Source organism: Gossypium arboreum, unplaced genomic scaffold (assembly GCF_025698485.1).
Source record: "Gossypium arboreum isolate Shixiya-1 unplaced genomic scaffold, ASM2569848v2 Contig00239, whole genome shotgun sequence".
Taxonomy (NCBI): domain Eukaryota; kingdom Viridiplantae; phylum Streptophyta; class Magnoliopsida; order Malvales; family Malvaceae; genus Gossypium; species Gossypium arboreum.
In genome coordinates, this window is record NW_026440355.1 from 9,238 (window position 1) to 27,073 (window position 17,836).

The 17,836-nt window shown below is 35.2% G+C and overlaps 2 protein-coding genes across 2 annotated transcripts; both read right to left on the reverse strand.

Annotated features, from left to right (window-relative positions):
- Positions 1-2,317: 2,317 nt before the first annotated feature.
- Positions 2,318-2,698, reverse strand: LOC108450916 (uncharacterized). Its single transcript, XM_017748680.2, has one exon. It carries the CDS (start codon positions 2,696-2,698, stop codon positions 2,318-2,320), a length of 381 nt encoding a protein of 126 aa, XP_017604169.2.
- A 5,066-nt stretch (positions 2,699-7,764) lies between these two features.
- Positions 7,765-8,267, reverse strand: LOC108450917 (uncharacterized). The gene is made up of 2 exons (XM_017748681.1): positions 7,894-8,267; positions 7,765-7,804 (listed from the first exon to the last, which is right to left on the reverse strand). Exons 1-2 carry the CDS (start codon positions 8,265-8,267, stop codon positions 7,765-7,767), a joined length of 414 nt encoding a protein of 137 aa, XP_017604170.1.
- Between the last annotated feature and the right edge of the window lie 9,569 nt (positions 8,268-17,836).

Genomic DNA, 17,836 nt, shown 5'->3' on the forward strand with positions numbered 1-17,836 from the left:
CCTAGCGATTTTCCTCTTCAATTCCTATAATTCGCCAACTCTAGCCTCATCCAAATCCCTTAAATCTCTCCCCTTATCCTCCTTAATCCAAGCATTTAAACCGATCCAACTCTCCTCTAGCGAATCCACGAACTCCAACACTTACCCTCCCGCACTTAAAAAAATAAATGCATCTATTTGTCAACATAGGAATCGATCCCTTGCCTTCCCCAAAGCTCCACACGCCACTTTTCTAGGAGCCTAGTGGCGTCACCCTTGCCACTTAACCAAGGCTCTTTTTGTGATGCAATTTACCCACAACTCTACTTAAGGCCTCCTAGCGTAACCCCTAACTCTAAAGTCCAAAATTTCAAAAATTCAACAGGTTTTGGCCAACTCATGGGCCTTCCACAAACCCATTTACTTACTCAAAATATTAATTTCACATCCAAATACAAAATTTTAAAGTCTTTATAAAATATTGCAAACCACGAATAAATTCGAAAAATCAGGATGTTACAAACTACTTTATCAAACCCAAATTCATCTAACATCTCTCCTCAGGGAAAATAACAAACACCTGAACCTCTGTATTCCTATTTAAAGGCACCTTATTAAGCTAGTCAGTAGCTTTTTTCCTCTCTCTCGAAATACACTTGGTTTGCAATTGGACTATAGTTTCTAAAAACAAATGAATCCTTCTTCTCAGGGCTAAGGATGAGCAGGCCACGTAGCAACCTGCTAAGGTTTAACGATTTCCATTATTGATTTTAGAGGGTACATGAGTGGATGATCACCAATGGTAGATAGAATTTTCGGTCCAAATAGACCAATATAAATTCTCTCTCAATACGAGTCGTACCTTAGAAGTGCTCTCCATCTTGTTGAACACCTTCCTCGTGCAACACTTTTGAGGCGCCTCACATTCATTCCTTACTTGATCAAGAACTCAATCTCAAAAACAAGATGCTTAGAGACTTAATTAAACCCCAATTTTAGCAAAAAAAAGAAGAAGAAGCATTGGATCCTCTAAATGCCTTAGACCTCATCATCCACAAGCACGAGGTTGAGAATTAGCGTCTCAACCAACTAGAGACACTCTCTTTCCACCATTAGCCGACACCTATAAGGATTGTCTTACCGATTATTCAATCTACACGCAAACACATTTCGAAATTCACATTGGTTGCATGCAATAATTTGGTAAAGAAATAAGAACAGACAAAACTAGAGCAGCACTACCTGCCATAGAGGGCTGCTTAGCGTCCCAATTACTCAATTCTCTAGGCACCTATTCTACCACAAACCGCAATGTAGAGTTAGAAACTTTGTTATGGATTAACGATACACCCAAATACATTTCAATATCTTAGGCCCTTTTTAAGCCAAGTAAACTACTTAGCATGTTACTAAGATCATCACCCACTCATTCAGAAAAGAAAATCTGGTTTTACGGCATTGGCTCGATCGCTGAGAAACTAGAAAGCGGTGAAGAATTCCTTTAAGGTTCGAACATTCTTTAAATTCAATTTTGAATAGATTAAGAAATCATATGCAAAGAACAAATGAGAAAGAATGGCCCCATCTAGATAGCTTGATTAGAATTTGTTGAAAAACCTAAAGAACAAAATGGATCCGGTGGCGTGGTTTGATTTCAATTTACTAAGAACAACAAAATCTGTTAAAGTAGCATCATTTTTTTTAATGATAGAGTAATATATCTTAGTAATATCATTTTAAATGATCTTTTGTGCCCATATTTTCTTTACAAATGACTCATTATTCTTTCTTGAAGTTGAAGAAAGTAATTTTCAAAGGATAATGCTTTGTCAATTAAGAGGTAATGATTCCATGATTTGGTCTTTTGATAATAAGGGAAATTTCACTAGTACTTCTGGATACAAGGAATTAAAAGAAAGCATTAAGGAGAAGGCAATTAAGGAAAGAAATAAATTGAAATGCAGTACAGCACAAGTAGGGTGGGAGACAGTAAATACTACCAGCTCTTTCTTACAAAAATCTCATCTTGGAACAATAGGTGTAATTACTACATATTTTTGCAAAAGTGTCATAAATGGAAGTGGTAAGAAGGTTGATATAATTTCGGTTTGGTTAGATTCTGAGTCTACTTTGACTAGCTAATAATTGGAATATTAAGGATTAATTAACTTAATGGAATATGAAAAAAATATATAATTTTACAGTGATTATTTAAATTAATTCACAGTTTCAACAGCAGCAACAATGGCAACACGCCTATGTCATCAATATTATATTGTATCAATCAAGATGACAAATTCACACATTATTATCTATACATATTCCCTTAATTTTTTGCCTAATACTCATTTGGATTTTCAAGCTCCAGAGTTGATGTTATCTCATATCCCATTGAGACATAATATTTCATAAATCGATTCCCAGCAAGGAGTCGATGTGCTTGAACCTTTGCGTTAATCAGTTCCTTTTCACAATTAGCAATTTCGGGACCTATAACTGCTACATCATAGTTTGCGGTTTGGGGATCTTCAACCAATTCTGAAGATACCATTTCAAATGATAAGATTGCGTATTTGTATGCCTCAACGCAACAATTAAGGGCTTTCAAAGCCTGGGGAGAACCTGGTTTCTTAATTATTTCATTATATACATTCAACGATGCTTTGGCATTTGCTGCTCCTAATTTCATAATGAGGGTTCCTAATTGGGTTGTATCCATTGCCATAATGACCGGGAGTGGAAAGTGCTTTCAGGCAAAACCTGCGATTTGGAATTGCCTTGCCGTTGCATAAATTTTCTACTAGTTGCGATGAAGGTATCGAAAGGGAAACATTAGCCTTTGGAATAATTGCACTTGTTGACAAAGAAGAAAGGAAAAAGCGATAAGAAAATAACTAAAACTAAGCATAATTGATTTGGAGGAGCCATTGCCTTGTTGGCTACTATCTGAAGATATTTTTATTACAAATTTTGATCTAGTGATTTTTAATTTCTTTTACTACGTTTTATAAAGGTAAAAGATATCTATTTTGGATAAGCCTTAGTTACGATAACATACATTAGTATCAATTATAGCAATAAAGTTATCTTACAATTTTGTTAACGAAACTAATTTAGTAATTTATTTTCTAATATAAATGTTTGGTGTACAATTATATTGATTTCTCTTTTATTGAAAATTTTGGTTGCAATAAACTTTTCTTTTGGTGTGTAAATAAAACTAACCAACTCCACTAAATAATTACAAGCGGAAAATCAACTACTTTATCAAACCCAAATTCATCTAACATCTCTCCTCGGGAAAATAACAAACACACGAACCTCTGTATTCCTATTTAAAGGCACCTTATTAAGCTAGTCGTGACTTTTCCTCTCTCTCTAAATACACTTGGTTTGCAATTGGACTATAGTTTCTAAAACAAATGAATCCTTCTTATCAAGGTGAGGATGAGTGGCCAAGTAGCAACTCGCAAAGGTTTAATGAATTCAAGATTGATTTGAGAAGGTACATGAGTGGATGATTACCAACAGTGAGATGTAATTCTCGTTCCAAATGCAGGACCAATATAAATTCTCTCTCAATACAGGTCGTACCTTAGCAAGTCCTCTCCATACTGTTGAACACCTTCCTCGTGCAACACTTTCAGGTGCCCTCACTTTCATTCCTTACTTTGATCGAAGAACTCGATCTCAAAAGACATTATGCTTAGAGACTTGATTAAACCCCAATTTTAGCAAAAAAAAGAAGAAGAAGTATTCAGATCCTCTAAATGCCTTAGACCTCATCATCCACAAGCACGAGGTTGACAATTAGCGTCTCAACCAACTAGAGACACTCTCTTTCCACCATTAGCCGACACCTATAAGGATTGTCTTACCGATCATTAAATCTACACGTAAACACATTTCGAAATGCACATTGGTTGCATGCAATAATTTGGTAAATAAATAAGAACAGACAAAACTAGAGTAACACTACCTGCCACAGAGAGCTGCTTAGCGTCCCAATTACTCAATTTTCTAGGCACCTATTCTACCACAAACCGCAATGTAGAGTTAGAAACTCTGTTATGGAATAACGACGCTTTTAAATACATTTCAATATCTTTGGCCCTTTTAAGCCAAGTAAACTATTTAGCATGTTATTAAGATCATCACCCACTCCTTGAGAAAGAAAATCTGAGTTTTACGGGCATTGGCTCGATGGCTTGAGAAGCTAAAAAAGCGGTGAAGAATTCCTTTAAGGATCCTAACATTCTTTAAGTTCAATTTCAAATAGATTACAAAATCATATGCAAAGAAAAATGAGAAAGAACTGGCCCCATCTAGATAGTTTGATTCAATTTGTTAAAAAGAACTAAAGAACAAAATTGTAACACCCCAAACCCGGCCTAGACGCTATGACCCGGATCGATCGCCACATCAAGCGTTCAAAACATTCCGTATTACTTAGTTGGAAAATCTTAGTTGGTGATTGTAAAGACACTTTTAAAAGTAGGTTAAAGTGAGCAGAAGCCGTGCACCGGTAGGAAACCGGGAAGAAGAGGAGGTGAGTCAGGTCGGTTGCTTAAGTACCAAGCTCCCTTCGGATCCAATCCTAGACATGCATGCAGCCATTGCCACACTCTAACATCTAGTATGATTTGGAGAAAACCTTTTGGTTATGTCTCATTTTAAGAAAATGATTAAGGTTGAAAACGTTCTTGAAAACATTTATTTTCTTGGAAAAACATTTACTTTATGGAAACTTTGCGGCGTCATCGTGATCTTTTAAAACAAGTAGTTTTTATAAAGCGAACCCTAGTGCTAACCAAATTAATAATTCCCAAAATAAAATTAATTAAAAAAGCGGCCTTATTACAACTTTGAGCACAATAAAAATAATCCAAATTAAATGCTAAACTTATTTAAAATCGGCAATCAATCTTCGTGGCCACTCTGAATCGCCTTGACTCCAAGTCCACCAACTAGGCTCACGCAAGGATGGAAGACGAAGGGTGAGTTTGGGAAAACTCGGTGTATCTGAAGCCCATCCAAAGCCCAAATCAGCTCGAGCCCATTGGGCCTAAGCCCTATCTGAGATAACGATACACGGTGGGACGAAGCCCTTTTGATTCAGATAGTAAGGCCTTAGCCCTTTTTACATAACAATGTAGCCCATAGGCCCGTTCGATAACATAAGTTGAGAGTAATAATGCATGCAAACCCATGCTGGGAGACTACTCAACCCACCAACCGCTACAGGTCCCGTACCACCCTACACTCCTTGTGGGAATATCTCAACCCACCCACCCTACACTCCACAATGAAAAGAACGCACTCAAATATCGATAAGTTGAGGCAAAGCCTTGATGCGTGGATGAACCACTTCGATACTTCCTCCATCAATACCCCAATCCCATGCAACAGATATCAATAAAAGCATAATATGCAAAATATAGTATCAATTATTCATGCATTTTAGTCATTTTAAACCCTAAGGGTATTTCGGTAATTATGCTCTTCAGGGGTAATTTCGTAACTTACGTAACTATATAAGCTATTCCAGTAATTCTTAACAATTTTATGCAGTTTGTTTCTACCATCTAACTGACAGGCTACTTTGCCCATCTCTTACCCATATTGGTCCGTAAGCCCATTGGGCCCAATTTTGGCCCATCGAGGCCTCTTTTTCCGAAGTACGCTAAAATGTCACACGAACTTACCTACCGCTTTGCGGTGCTAGATCTAACAATTACTCTATGTCTTAAGAGCATTCGCATACTCACAAGCCTATGAAATGCCAGAATTTCAGCATTTCGGCTTTTGCCGAATTGAACTAAGGAAGGGGGGTTCGGTACACACTGATTAGCGACGGATTACTTCTTGAGATCACTTTCGATGTCCTACAATTGATTAGCAGTTCTTAATTACAAACCATAATCACTAAACCCTCAAAACTTACTTATCTATGATCGAACCATATCCCTAAAAAGCCTTTGAACCCTTACCTTTTGCCAAAATCGATAGCTAGCCCCGAATCCGATTGTTCCAATGATTCACGCTTTCAATCCAACACTTAAGAAGGCACTAATCATTGACAGAAAACATCAGTTAAAAACCCTTAGAGCCACATGCCCAAATCGATGCCTCCCTAATTTTAGGGACTTGACTTTTCTTAACTTTGCAAAATAAAACGATCCGAGATGATAAGTACTTACCCTTACTCCTACTTGATTTCCTCGCAATCCGGTGCAGATTTAACCTTAGAACAATGGTAAAACCCGAATCCAGGAGTTTGAAGAAGTTTCAGCTATAAGCCCCTAAACCAGTGGTATTTTCGGCTTTTGGGTGGTGAAGAAGATGATAATGTGGAACTATAACCTTGAAGTAGAACTGCTGTCAGGTATCTAGGATTAAGAAAAGATAATTGTAGATTAATAAAAACAAATAACATAGAAAAACCTGGCTTTGAAGAATTCGGCACAAGCAATGATCACAGGTTTTCGGCTTTTATGGATTCGGCAACAGTATTGATGAATAGCAGGTATGATGAATAGTTTTGAAGTAGAAAAATAGAAGAAGAAGAATAGGGGAGGTGCTAGTTTCGGCTAGAGAGGAAGAAGAGAGAAAAGAACAATCCTAAGGTGTAAAAGCAGAAGAAAACGGCACCATCAATACCCTAAGTGCCGAAATACTAACCTCATAATCCCCCTGCTGATTTTTCCCTCTTCAATTCCCATAATACGGCCAACTCCTAGCCTCATCCAAATCCCTTAAATCTCTCCCCTTATCCCTCCTTAATCCAAGCATTTAAACAGATCCAACTCTCTTCTAGCGAATCCACACGAACTCCAACACTTACCCCTCCCGCACTTAAAAATAAATGCATCTATTTGTCAACACAGGAATCGATCCCATGCCTTCCCCTTGCTCCACACGCCACTTTTCTAGGAGCCTAGTGGCGTCACCCTGCCACTTTACCAAGGCACTTTTGTGATGCAATTTACCCACAACTCTATTTAAGGGCCACTTAGCGAACCCCTAACTCCTAACTCTAAAATTCCAAAAATTCAACTGGGTTTGGCCAACTCATGGGCCTTCCATAAGCCCATTTACTTACTCAAAATATTAATTCCACATCCAAATACAAAATTTTAAAATCTTTACAAAATATTGAAAACCATGAATAAATCCGAAAAATCGGGATGTTACAAAAATGGATTAGTGGCGTGGTTTGATTTCAATTTACTAAGAACAACAAAATCTGCAAAATAGCACCATTTTTTTTCGACGAGATAGAGTAAAATATCTTAGTAATATCAATTTAAATGATCTTTTGTGCCCATATTTTCTTTACAAATGACTCATTATTCTTTCTTAAAGTTGAAGAAAGTAATTTTCAAAGGATAATGCTTTGTCAATTAAGAGGTAATGATTCCATGATTTGGTCTTTTGATAATAAGGAAAGTTCACTAGTACTTACGGATGCAAAGAATTAAAAAAAGCATTAAGGAGAAGGCAATTAAGGAAAGAAATAAACCGAAATGCGAGACAAAGACAAGTAGGGTGGGAGGCGGTAAATACTACTAGCTCTTTCTTACAAAAATCTCATCTTGGAATAATAGGTGTAATTACTACATATTTTTGCAAAGGTGTCATAAATGGAAGAGGTAAGAAGGTTGATATTTTTTCGGTTTGGTTAGATTCTAAGTCTACTTTGAATAGCTAATAATTGGAATATTAAGGATTAATTAACTTAATTGAATATGAAAAATATATATAATTTTACAGTGATTATTTAAATTAATTCACAGTTTCAACAGCAGCAATAATGGCAACACGCCTATGTCATCAACATTATATAGTATCAATCAAGATAACAAATTCACACATTATTATCTATACATATTCCCTTATTTTTTTGCCTAATACTCATTTGGATTTTCAAGCTCCAGAGTTGATGTTATCTTATATCCCAATGAGACATAATATTTCATAAATCGATTCCCAGCAAGGAGTCGATGTGCTTGAACCTTTGCGTTGATCAGTTCCTTTTCACAATTAGCAATTTCGGGACCTATAACAGCTACATCATAGTTTGCGGTTTTGGGATCTTCAACCAATTCTGAAGATACCATTTCAAATGATAAGATTGCGTATTTGTATGCCTCAACGCAACAATTAAGGGCTTTCAAAGCCTGGGGAGAACCTGGTTTCTTAATTATTTCATTATATACATTCAACCTTGCTTTGGTATTTGCTGCTCCTAATTTCATAATGAGGGCTCCTAATTGGGTTGTATCCATTGCCGCAATAACTTCGGGAGTGGAAAGAATTTTTAGGTAAAACCTTCGATTTTGAATTGCCTTGCCGTTGCATAAATTTTCTACTAGTTGCGATGAAGGTATTGAAAGGGAAACTGTGACAGCCCTAAAGTGACCCTAGTCGGAAAGCGGTTTCGGGACCGCTAAACCGAGTCACCAAATTATTTGAATATGATAATTATTGTCTAAAATATGTGAATATGAATGTGTGAAAGTTTTAAGCTTCGATTTAGCTAATTGCATGTGAATTTAGTCAACAGGACTTATGTGTGAGACTTTTGAAATGTGATAGGTTAATCTACAAGGATCTATTAGTGCATGTAATCAAAGGGGTGGACTTGCATGTCAATTTCCCCATTTAATTAGTAGTGGCCGGCCATGACAATAAGGGTGGACAGTAAAACATGTCATAAACATGTTGTGTTAATGGTTTATGTTAGAAATGATAAAATAAGGAGCATGGTAATAAAATAATGAAAAGGAAAATGATGAAGGAAAAAGAAAAGAAAAAAAAAAAGTTCTCATGTTGTGAACTTGGCCGAATAGAAGAAAGAAAGAGAGGGAAAAGAGCTTGGAGAAAATCGACTATGGTGGTTCACTAGGCTAAGGTATGTTGATGTTGTCCCATGAGATTCATGCATATTTTTAGTTGTTAGCTTGAGTTCTACCTACCCCATGGTCTAAATCTTTGCTATGAGATGGAGATGATATTCGGCCATGGGTGTTGCCTTCTTGGTTGGTGGTTGATGTTGTGGTGATGAGACATGAAGATGAGCTAAGTTTCAGCTAAGGTGGACTTGTGTTGATGTCATTTGCATGCTAAGTGTGAAGCTTTGTAATGATACATGTTATGGTGATTGATGACTCTTGGATTTTCTTTTTAGCATTTTTGAGTTAGACATTAAGTTCTTTGTTTAACCCATGACCAAAATTGAAATGGTATGGTGTCTTGATGCATTCGGCCATGGTAGGAAGTAGATGAGAATTGATAGTAAGGTGAAGTGCAAATATTAGTATTTGATTATTAGTGTATATATGTGTATTAGCCGAGTTTTGAACTTGAAACGAAATGGTATGTAGTCAATACAAGTAACCATATTTGTAGAATGTATTAAGTATAGAATCGGCCTCAACATAGACATGCATATTCGGCCACATGAGGTAGATTGATGTTTCATGTATTCGGTTAGAGGCAAGCATATTGATGCTTTTATCTTGGCTTAGATAATCGGCTAAAAGAGAGTGTGGGCTAATATGTTGAGTTGAATCATGATTTCATATATATGTGACTCTAATGTCTAATGTATATATGGGTTAAGTACCTTGAGTTTCTCTTTTTGATGTTCAAATGATTAAATCAATTTATTTGTTAAATTAAGCTCAAGAGCAAGGGAACTAAATCCGATAAAGGGAAGGAAAAAATGATCGAATAGCCATCGAAATCGTTCGACAACATCCGAGGTAAGTTTTGAGTAATGAAACTTAGTTTACGATTTGATTAAGTCATGACGTATAATCATAACAAATATACGGTGATATAATGATTCTACTTGAATTATGTGTTGAGTTAATTGGTGCATGCGTATGATGGGTAGCCGTATGTGCATAGAAATCATGTCATGAAGCAAGCCAAATCATCTTTGTTAGTATGTGGCTATTGAGCGAAAATAGGAATGCTTAATAATTGATTTGTGTTTGAATTCTAGTTATGAAAATGAAATAAAGATCGTCATGATTTCTTGATATGTGCATGAATATTCGGATGATAACGAAGGCATTTGTGCTAGTGACTAATTAGGGCTAAGTCCGAAGGCATTTGTGCGAGTTACTATATATGGGCTAAGTCCGGAAGGCATTGGTGCGAGCTACTATATCCAGGCTAAGTCCCGAAGGCATTTGAGCGAGTAGCTATATCCGGTTAAATCCCGAAGGTACTTGGTTTGGGAACGAGCAATTTTGCTGTAATAATTCCAATTAATATGCTCGTAAAATCCCAACGATGAGGTATGTTTCGTATATGCATTGGATTAATTGATTCCTTTTAAATAGTATTCGTTCAGTCGATTAATGAGCTTCCGGCTTTTGGTTAAGTTGATTTCCTATGTATGAGTATAAGGGTTGGTAATGTGAAGTAGGTATGATTTTGAGAATGTGTGTATATGAAATCATCCGTTTAGTCATATGAATGCTATACTTCAATTGTGCCTAATTTCATTGCACAAAACTTACTAAGCATTAAATGCTTACTCCGTTTCTTTGATTCTCTGTTTTATAGATTTTGGTTCGTCAGCTATCAGACTCGGGATTGTTGAAGTCAAAGTCGTCTACACTATCAAAGCCCTTTTGGTACACTTTTGGTTGAACTCTGAAAATGGCATGTATAGGACTACCCTTTTTGTTGTTGGTCATGTACCCTTTGGTTTTGTATAAATTTGGATAGCCATGCGAAAATGGCTTATATACACTTTGAGCATAGCGTTATAATCGTTTTGTATGTTGTTCATTGAGAGGTATGGAAATGTTTGGTAACGATTAGCCATTGGAATGGTTAATCATGATCATTTTGGTGCTTTGTATGACAAATTCTAGTTGATTCATGGAAAACCATGAAATAGGTAAAGTTTACCTTAAAAACAGATGCTGACAGCAGCAGTGGTGTGGATTTGAAAAATCACTAAAAATAGTAGGAATGGAATTAAATAGTGAATAAATTATTTAATCGAACCTTGATGAATCTACTTTCATATGAAAGAAACGAAATGATCATATAAGTCGTATTTTAAGAGATATTTAAGTTTTCGTGGAACTGGGCTAGAGCGATTTCTGGATCCCCTGTTTTGACTTTGGAAATTCACTATAAATTAACCAGAGATAATTAGAAGTCATGCCCTATATGTACGGATTCCTTTTCAAATATAGTTTCTTTAGAAACAAACGGCATAAGTAATGAAGCCCTGTACAGGAAGATATATAAGTCGTAATTCATAAAGGTGAGAGCGATCGAACCACGAAGCAGGGAGATTTTAACTAATAAAATGTACTAATTGTCCTGATCAAAAATTATAGAAAAAAATTAGTAGATGGATATATGAGTCTAGTTTTAGGAAAATTTACGAATTAGTTTTCGATCTTTGGAACTCAAGATATGATTTTTAACGTGATGTTGATGCGTTAGCCACTTGTCTGGAAATTTTAAAATGGATTGTGAAAATAAATGAATTATGTCTATTAGCACCTCGTGTTCGACTCCGGCAACGGTCTCGGGTGCGGGGTGTTACAGAAACATTAGCCTTTGGAATAATTGCACTCGTTGACAAAGAAGAAGGCAAAAAAACTGATAAGAAAATAACTAAAACTAAGCATAATTGATTTGGAGGAGCCATTGCCATCTTGACTACTATCTGAAGATATTTTTTATTACAAATTTTGATCTTGTGATTTTTAACTTCTTTTACTATGTTTTATAAAGGTAAAACAAATCTATTTTTGGATAAGTCTTAGTTACGATAACATACATTAGAATCAATTATAACAATAAAGTTATTTTACAATTTTGTTAATGAAACTAATTTAGTAATTTATTTTCTAATATAAATGTTTGACTGTACAATTATATTGATTTCTCTTTTTATTGAAAATTTTGGTTGCAATAAACTTTTCTTTTGGTGTGTAAATAAAACTAACCAACTCCACTAAATAATTACAAACAGAAACTCAACTACTTTATCAAACCCAAATTCATCTAACATCTATCCTCAAGGAAAATAACAAACACCTAAACCTCTGTATTCCTATTTTAAGGCACCTTCTTAAGCTAGTCAGCAGGTTTTTTACTCTCTCTCGAAATACACTTGGTTTGCAATTGGACTATTGTTTCTAAAAACAAATGAATCCTTCTTATCAAGGCCGAGGACGAGCTGGCCAAGTAGTAACCTGCAAAGGTTTAACGAATTCCAAGATTTATTTGAGAACGTTCATGAGTGGATGATTACCAATGGTAGACACAATTCTCGGTCCAAACAGACCAATATAAATTCTCTCTCAATACGGGCCGTACCTTAGCAAGTCCTCTCTATACTGCTAAACACCTTCCTCGTGCAACACTTTCAGGCGCCCTCACTTTCATTCCTTACTTCGATCGAAGAACTCGATCCCAAAAGACAGTATGCTTAGAGACTTGATTAAACCCCAATTTTAGCAAAAAAAAGAAAAAAAGAAAAAGCATTCAGATCCACTAAATGCCTTAGACCTCATCATCTACAAGTACGAGGTTGACAATTAGCGTCTCAACCAACTAGAGACACTCTTTTTCCACCATTAGCCGACACCTATATGGATTGTCTTACCGATCGTTCAATCTATACGCAAACACATTTCAAAATTCACATTGGTTGCATGCAATAATTTGGTAAAGAAATAAGAACAGACAAAACTAGAGTAACACTACCTGCTAGAGAGAGCTGCTTAGCGTCCCAATTACTCAATTTTCTAGGCACCTATTCTACCACAAACCGCAATGTAGAGTTAGAAACTCTGTTATGGAATAACGACACACCCAAATACATTTCAATATCTTAGGCCCTTTTTAAGCCCTTTTTAAGCCAAGTAAACTACTTAGTATGTTACTAAGATCATCAACCACTCCTTCAGAAAAGAAAATGCTGGTTTTCTGGGCATTGGCTCGATCGCTTGAGAAGCTAAAGAAAGCGGTGAAGAATTCCTTTAAGGATCCGAACATTCTTTAAGTTCAATTTCAAATAGATTACAAAATCATATGCAAAGAACAAATGAGAAAGAACTGGCCCCATCTAGATAGTTTGATTCAATTTGTTAAAAAGAACTAAAGAACAAAATGGATTCGGTGGCGTGGTTTGATTTCAATTTACTAAGAACAACAAAATGCTGCAAAGTAGCATCATTTTTTTTCGACAGATAGAGTAAAATATCAAAGTAATATCAATTTAAATGACCTTTTTGTACCCATATTTTCTTTACAAATGACTTATTATTCTTTCTTAAAGTTGAAGAAAGTAATTTTCAAAGGATAATGCTTTGTCAATTAAGAGGTAATGATTCCATGATTTGGTCTTTTGATAATAAGGGAAAGTTCACTAGTACTTCTAGATGCAAGAAATTAAAAGAAAGCATTAAGGAGAAGGCAATTAAGGAAAGAAATAAACTAAAATGCAGTACAGCACAAGTAGGCTGGGAGACGGGAAATACTACCAGCTCTTTCTTACAAAAATCTCATCTTGGAACAATATGTGTAATTACTACATATTTTTGCAAAAGTGTCATAAATGGAACAATATGTGAATAGCTAATAATTGGAATATTAAGGATTAATTAACATAATAAATATGAAAAAAAATATAATTTTACAGTGATTATTTAAATTAATTCACAGTTTCAACAGCAGCAACAATGGCAACACGCCTATGTCATCAATATTATATAGTATCAATCAAGATAACAAATTCACACATTATTATCTATACATATTCCCTTAATTTTTTGCCTAATACTCATTTGGATTTTCAAGCTCCAGAGTTGATGTTATCTCATATCCCATTGAGACATAATATTTCATAAATCGATTCCCAGCAAGGAGTCGAGGTGCTTGAAACTTTGCGTTAATCAGTTCCTTTTCACAATTAGCAATTTCGGGACCTATACTTGACTACATCATAGTTTGCGGCTTGGGGATCTTCAACCAATTCTGAAGATACCATTTCAAATGATAAGATTGTGTATTTGTATGCCTCAACGAAACAATTAAGGGCTTTCAAATCCTAGGGAGAACCTGGTTTCTTAATTATTTCATTATATACATTCAATGTTTCTTTGGCATTTCTTCTTTGTTAATTTCATAATGAAGGTTCCTAATTGGGTTGTATCCATTGCGACAATAACCCGGAGTGGAAAGTGCTTTCAAGCAAAACCTGCGATTTTGAATTGCCTTCTTTGTTGCATAAATTTTCTACTAGTTGCGATGAAGGTATCGAAAGGAAACATTAGCCTTTGGAATAATTGCACTTGTTGACAAAGAAGAAAGCGAAAAAAGCGATAAGGAAATAACTAAAACTAAGCATAATTGATTTGGAGGAGCCATTGCCTTGTTGACTACTATCTGAAGATATTTTTTATTACAAATTTTGATCTTGTGATTTTTAATTTCTTTTACTACGTTTTATAAAGGTAAAACAAATCTATTTTGGATAAGTCTTAGTTACGATAACATACATTAGTATCAATTATAACAATAAAGTTATTTTACAATTTTGTTAACGAAACAAATTTAGTAATTTATTTTCTAATATAAATGTTTGATGTGCAATTATATTGATTTCTCTTTTTATTGAAAATTTTGGTTGCAATAAACTTTTCTTTTGGTGTGTAAATAAAACTAACCAACTCCACTAAATATTTAAAAACGGAAACTCAACTACTTTATCAAACCCAAATTCATCTAACATCTCTCCTCAGGGAAATTAACAAACACCTGAACCTCTGTATTCCTATTTAAAGGCACCTTCTTAATCTAGTCAACAGCTTTTTTCCTCTCTCTCGAAATACACTTGGTTTGCCATTGGACTATAGTTTCTAAAATCAAATGAATCCTTCATATCAAGGCTGAGGACGAGCTGGCCAAGTAGCAACCGTCAAAGGTTTAACGAATTCCAAGATTGATTTGAGAAGGTACATGAGTGGATGATCACCAATGGTAGACAGAATTCTCGGTCCAAACAGACCAATATAAATTCTCTCTCAATACGGGCCGTACCTTAGCAAGTCCTCTCCATACTGCTGAACACCTTCCTCGTTCAGCACTTTCGGGGGCCCTCACATTCATTCTTTACTTCTATCGAAGAACTCGATCTCAAAAGACAGTATGCTTAGAGACTTGATTAAACCCCAATTTTAGCAAAAAAAAAGAGAAGCATTCAGATCCTCTAAATGCCTTAGACCTTATCATCTGCAAGCACAAGGTTGACAATTAGAGTTTTAACCAACTCGAGACACTCTCTTCCACCATTAGCCGACACCTATATGGATTGTCTTACCGATTGTTCAATCTACGCATAAACACATTTGAAATTCACATTGGTTGCATGCAATAATTTGGTAAAGAAATAAGAACGGACAACACTAGAGTAACACTACTTGCCATAGAGAGCTACTTAGCATCCCAATTACTCAATTTGCTACGCAGCTATTCTACCAAAAACCGCAATGTAAAGTTAGAAACTCTGTTATGGAAGAATAGCACTCCTAAGTACATTTCAATTTCTTGGGCCCTTGGTAAGCCAAGTAAACTACTTAGCATGTTACTAAGATCATCACCCACTCCTTCAGAAAAGAAAATGTTGGTTTTTTGGGCGTTGAGTCGATGGCCTGAGAAATTAAAGAAGTGGTGAAGAATTCCTTTAAGGATCTGAACATTCTTTAAGTCCACTTTTGAATAGATTATGAAATCATTTGTTAAGGTCAAAAGAGAAAGAACTGGCCCCATGTAGATAGTTTGATTTCAATTTGTTAAAAGAACTAAAGAACAAAATGGATCCGGTGGCGTGGTTTGATTTTAATTTACTAAGAATAACAAAATGATGCAAAGTAGCATCATTTTTTTCGACGATAGAGAAAAGATCTTAGTAATATCAATTTAAATGATCTTTTGTACCCATATTTTCTTTACAAATGACTCATTATTCTTTCTTGAAGTTGAAGAAAGTAAGTTTAAAAGGATAATGCTTTGTCAATTAAGAGGTAATGATTCCATGATTTGGTCTTTTGATAATAAGGAAAGTTCACTAGTACTTACGGATGCAAGGAATTAAAAGAAAGCATTAAGGAGAAGGCAATTAAGGAAAGAAATAAAATGAAATGCGATGCTGCACAAGTAGGGTGGGAGTCGGTAAATACTACCAGCTCTTTCTTACAAAAATCTCATCTTGGAATAATAGGTGTAATTACTGCATATTTTTGCAAAAGTGTCATAAATGGAAGAGGTAAGAATGTTGATATTATTTTGGTTTGGTTAGATTATGAGTCTACTTTGAATAGCTAATAATTGGAATATTAAGGATTAATTAACTTAATGGAATATGAAAAAAATATATAATTTTACAGTGATTATTTAAATTAATTCACAGGTTCAACAGCAGCAACAATGGCAACACGCCTATGCTCTCAATATTATATAGTATCAATCAAGATAACAAATTCACACATTATTATCTATACATATTCCCTTAAATTTTTGCCTAATACTCATTTGGATTTTCAAGCTCCAGAGTTGATGTTATCTCATATCCCATTGAGACATAATATTTCATAAATCGATTCCCAGCAAGGAGTCGAGGTGCTTGAACCTTTGCGTTAATCAGTTCCTTTTCACAATTAGCAATTTCAGGACCTATAACATGTAACGCCCCAATTTTCGGGAATTCTGTGAATGTTGGCATAGGTTTAATTATGTTAGTGGGCCTCTAGAAGGCCCAAGCTTAAGATAGAATCCGGTAATTTTAGTTAATTTTTGTTCCATAAGAGAAAGGGGGTGAAATTATGAAATAGAACCTATGTGAAAGTGTTTGAAAATGCTATAGGCTAAATTGAAGTGGCCAAATAAATAGGAGTGCAAAATAGGAGGATTTGCATGACAAACCTCCCATTTTACATGAAGTGGCCAGCCATCATGTTGTTGTAGACAATATGAGCACTTGATATCCATAATTCATGGTACAAATTGATAATCGGTTAGGTAAATGTTTCATGATAATGGATTAGGTAAATATTCCATGATAATGGGTTAGGTAAATGTTCCATGATAATGGTTTAGGTAAATGTTCCATGATGGGCATTTCATGTCTTTTGTATTAAAGAATTAAATGGATGAAATATGAAATTTTATTAAAAGAAAAAGGGTGAAAAGAACAAAGTTTTGTCCATCTTTGTTCATCATAGCGAAAGTTAGAGAAGAGAAAGGAGAGGAGAAAGCTCTTGAGTATTCGTCACTAGGAGGAGGAAAATTGAAGGTAAGTTCTTGGCACCTTGCTTCTATTTTGAGGTTCATGAGTTCTTCTTGATTCTACCTTAACTCTTGAAGCATATTTTGGTTTTTAGTTGTGTTGTGAGCATTTAGTCATGAATTAAAATGAAGGAAATGCTTGTTGTTTCATGCTCTTTTGATGAAAAATGGAAGATAGGTGAAGTTGAGCCAAACAAATGAGCATGCATGTGCCTTAGATGCTAAGGGAAAAATCGGCTAACATGTTGTGCTTTAAAATGATGAAATGGAGATTATACTTAAGTAAAATCATAGATATGTGATGATTGATTGGTGATATACATGTTTAAATAACAAGCATGCAAGTTAGGTGTGAAAGAGTGATTTGGTAATAAATCTGCTTGGGACAGCAGCAGTAACGTGACTTTGGAAAATCACCATAAATTGTGGGAGATGAATTAGAAGCTGAATAAATTATGTAATTAAAGCTTATTGAGTCTAGTTTCAAATGAAATAAACAAGAACATATTTTGAATTCTGTATA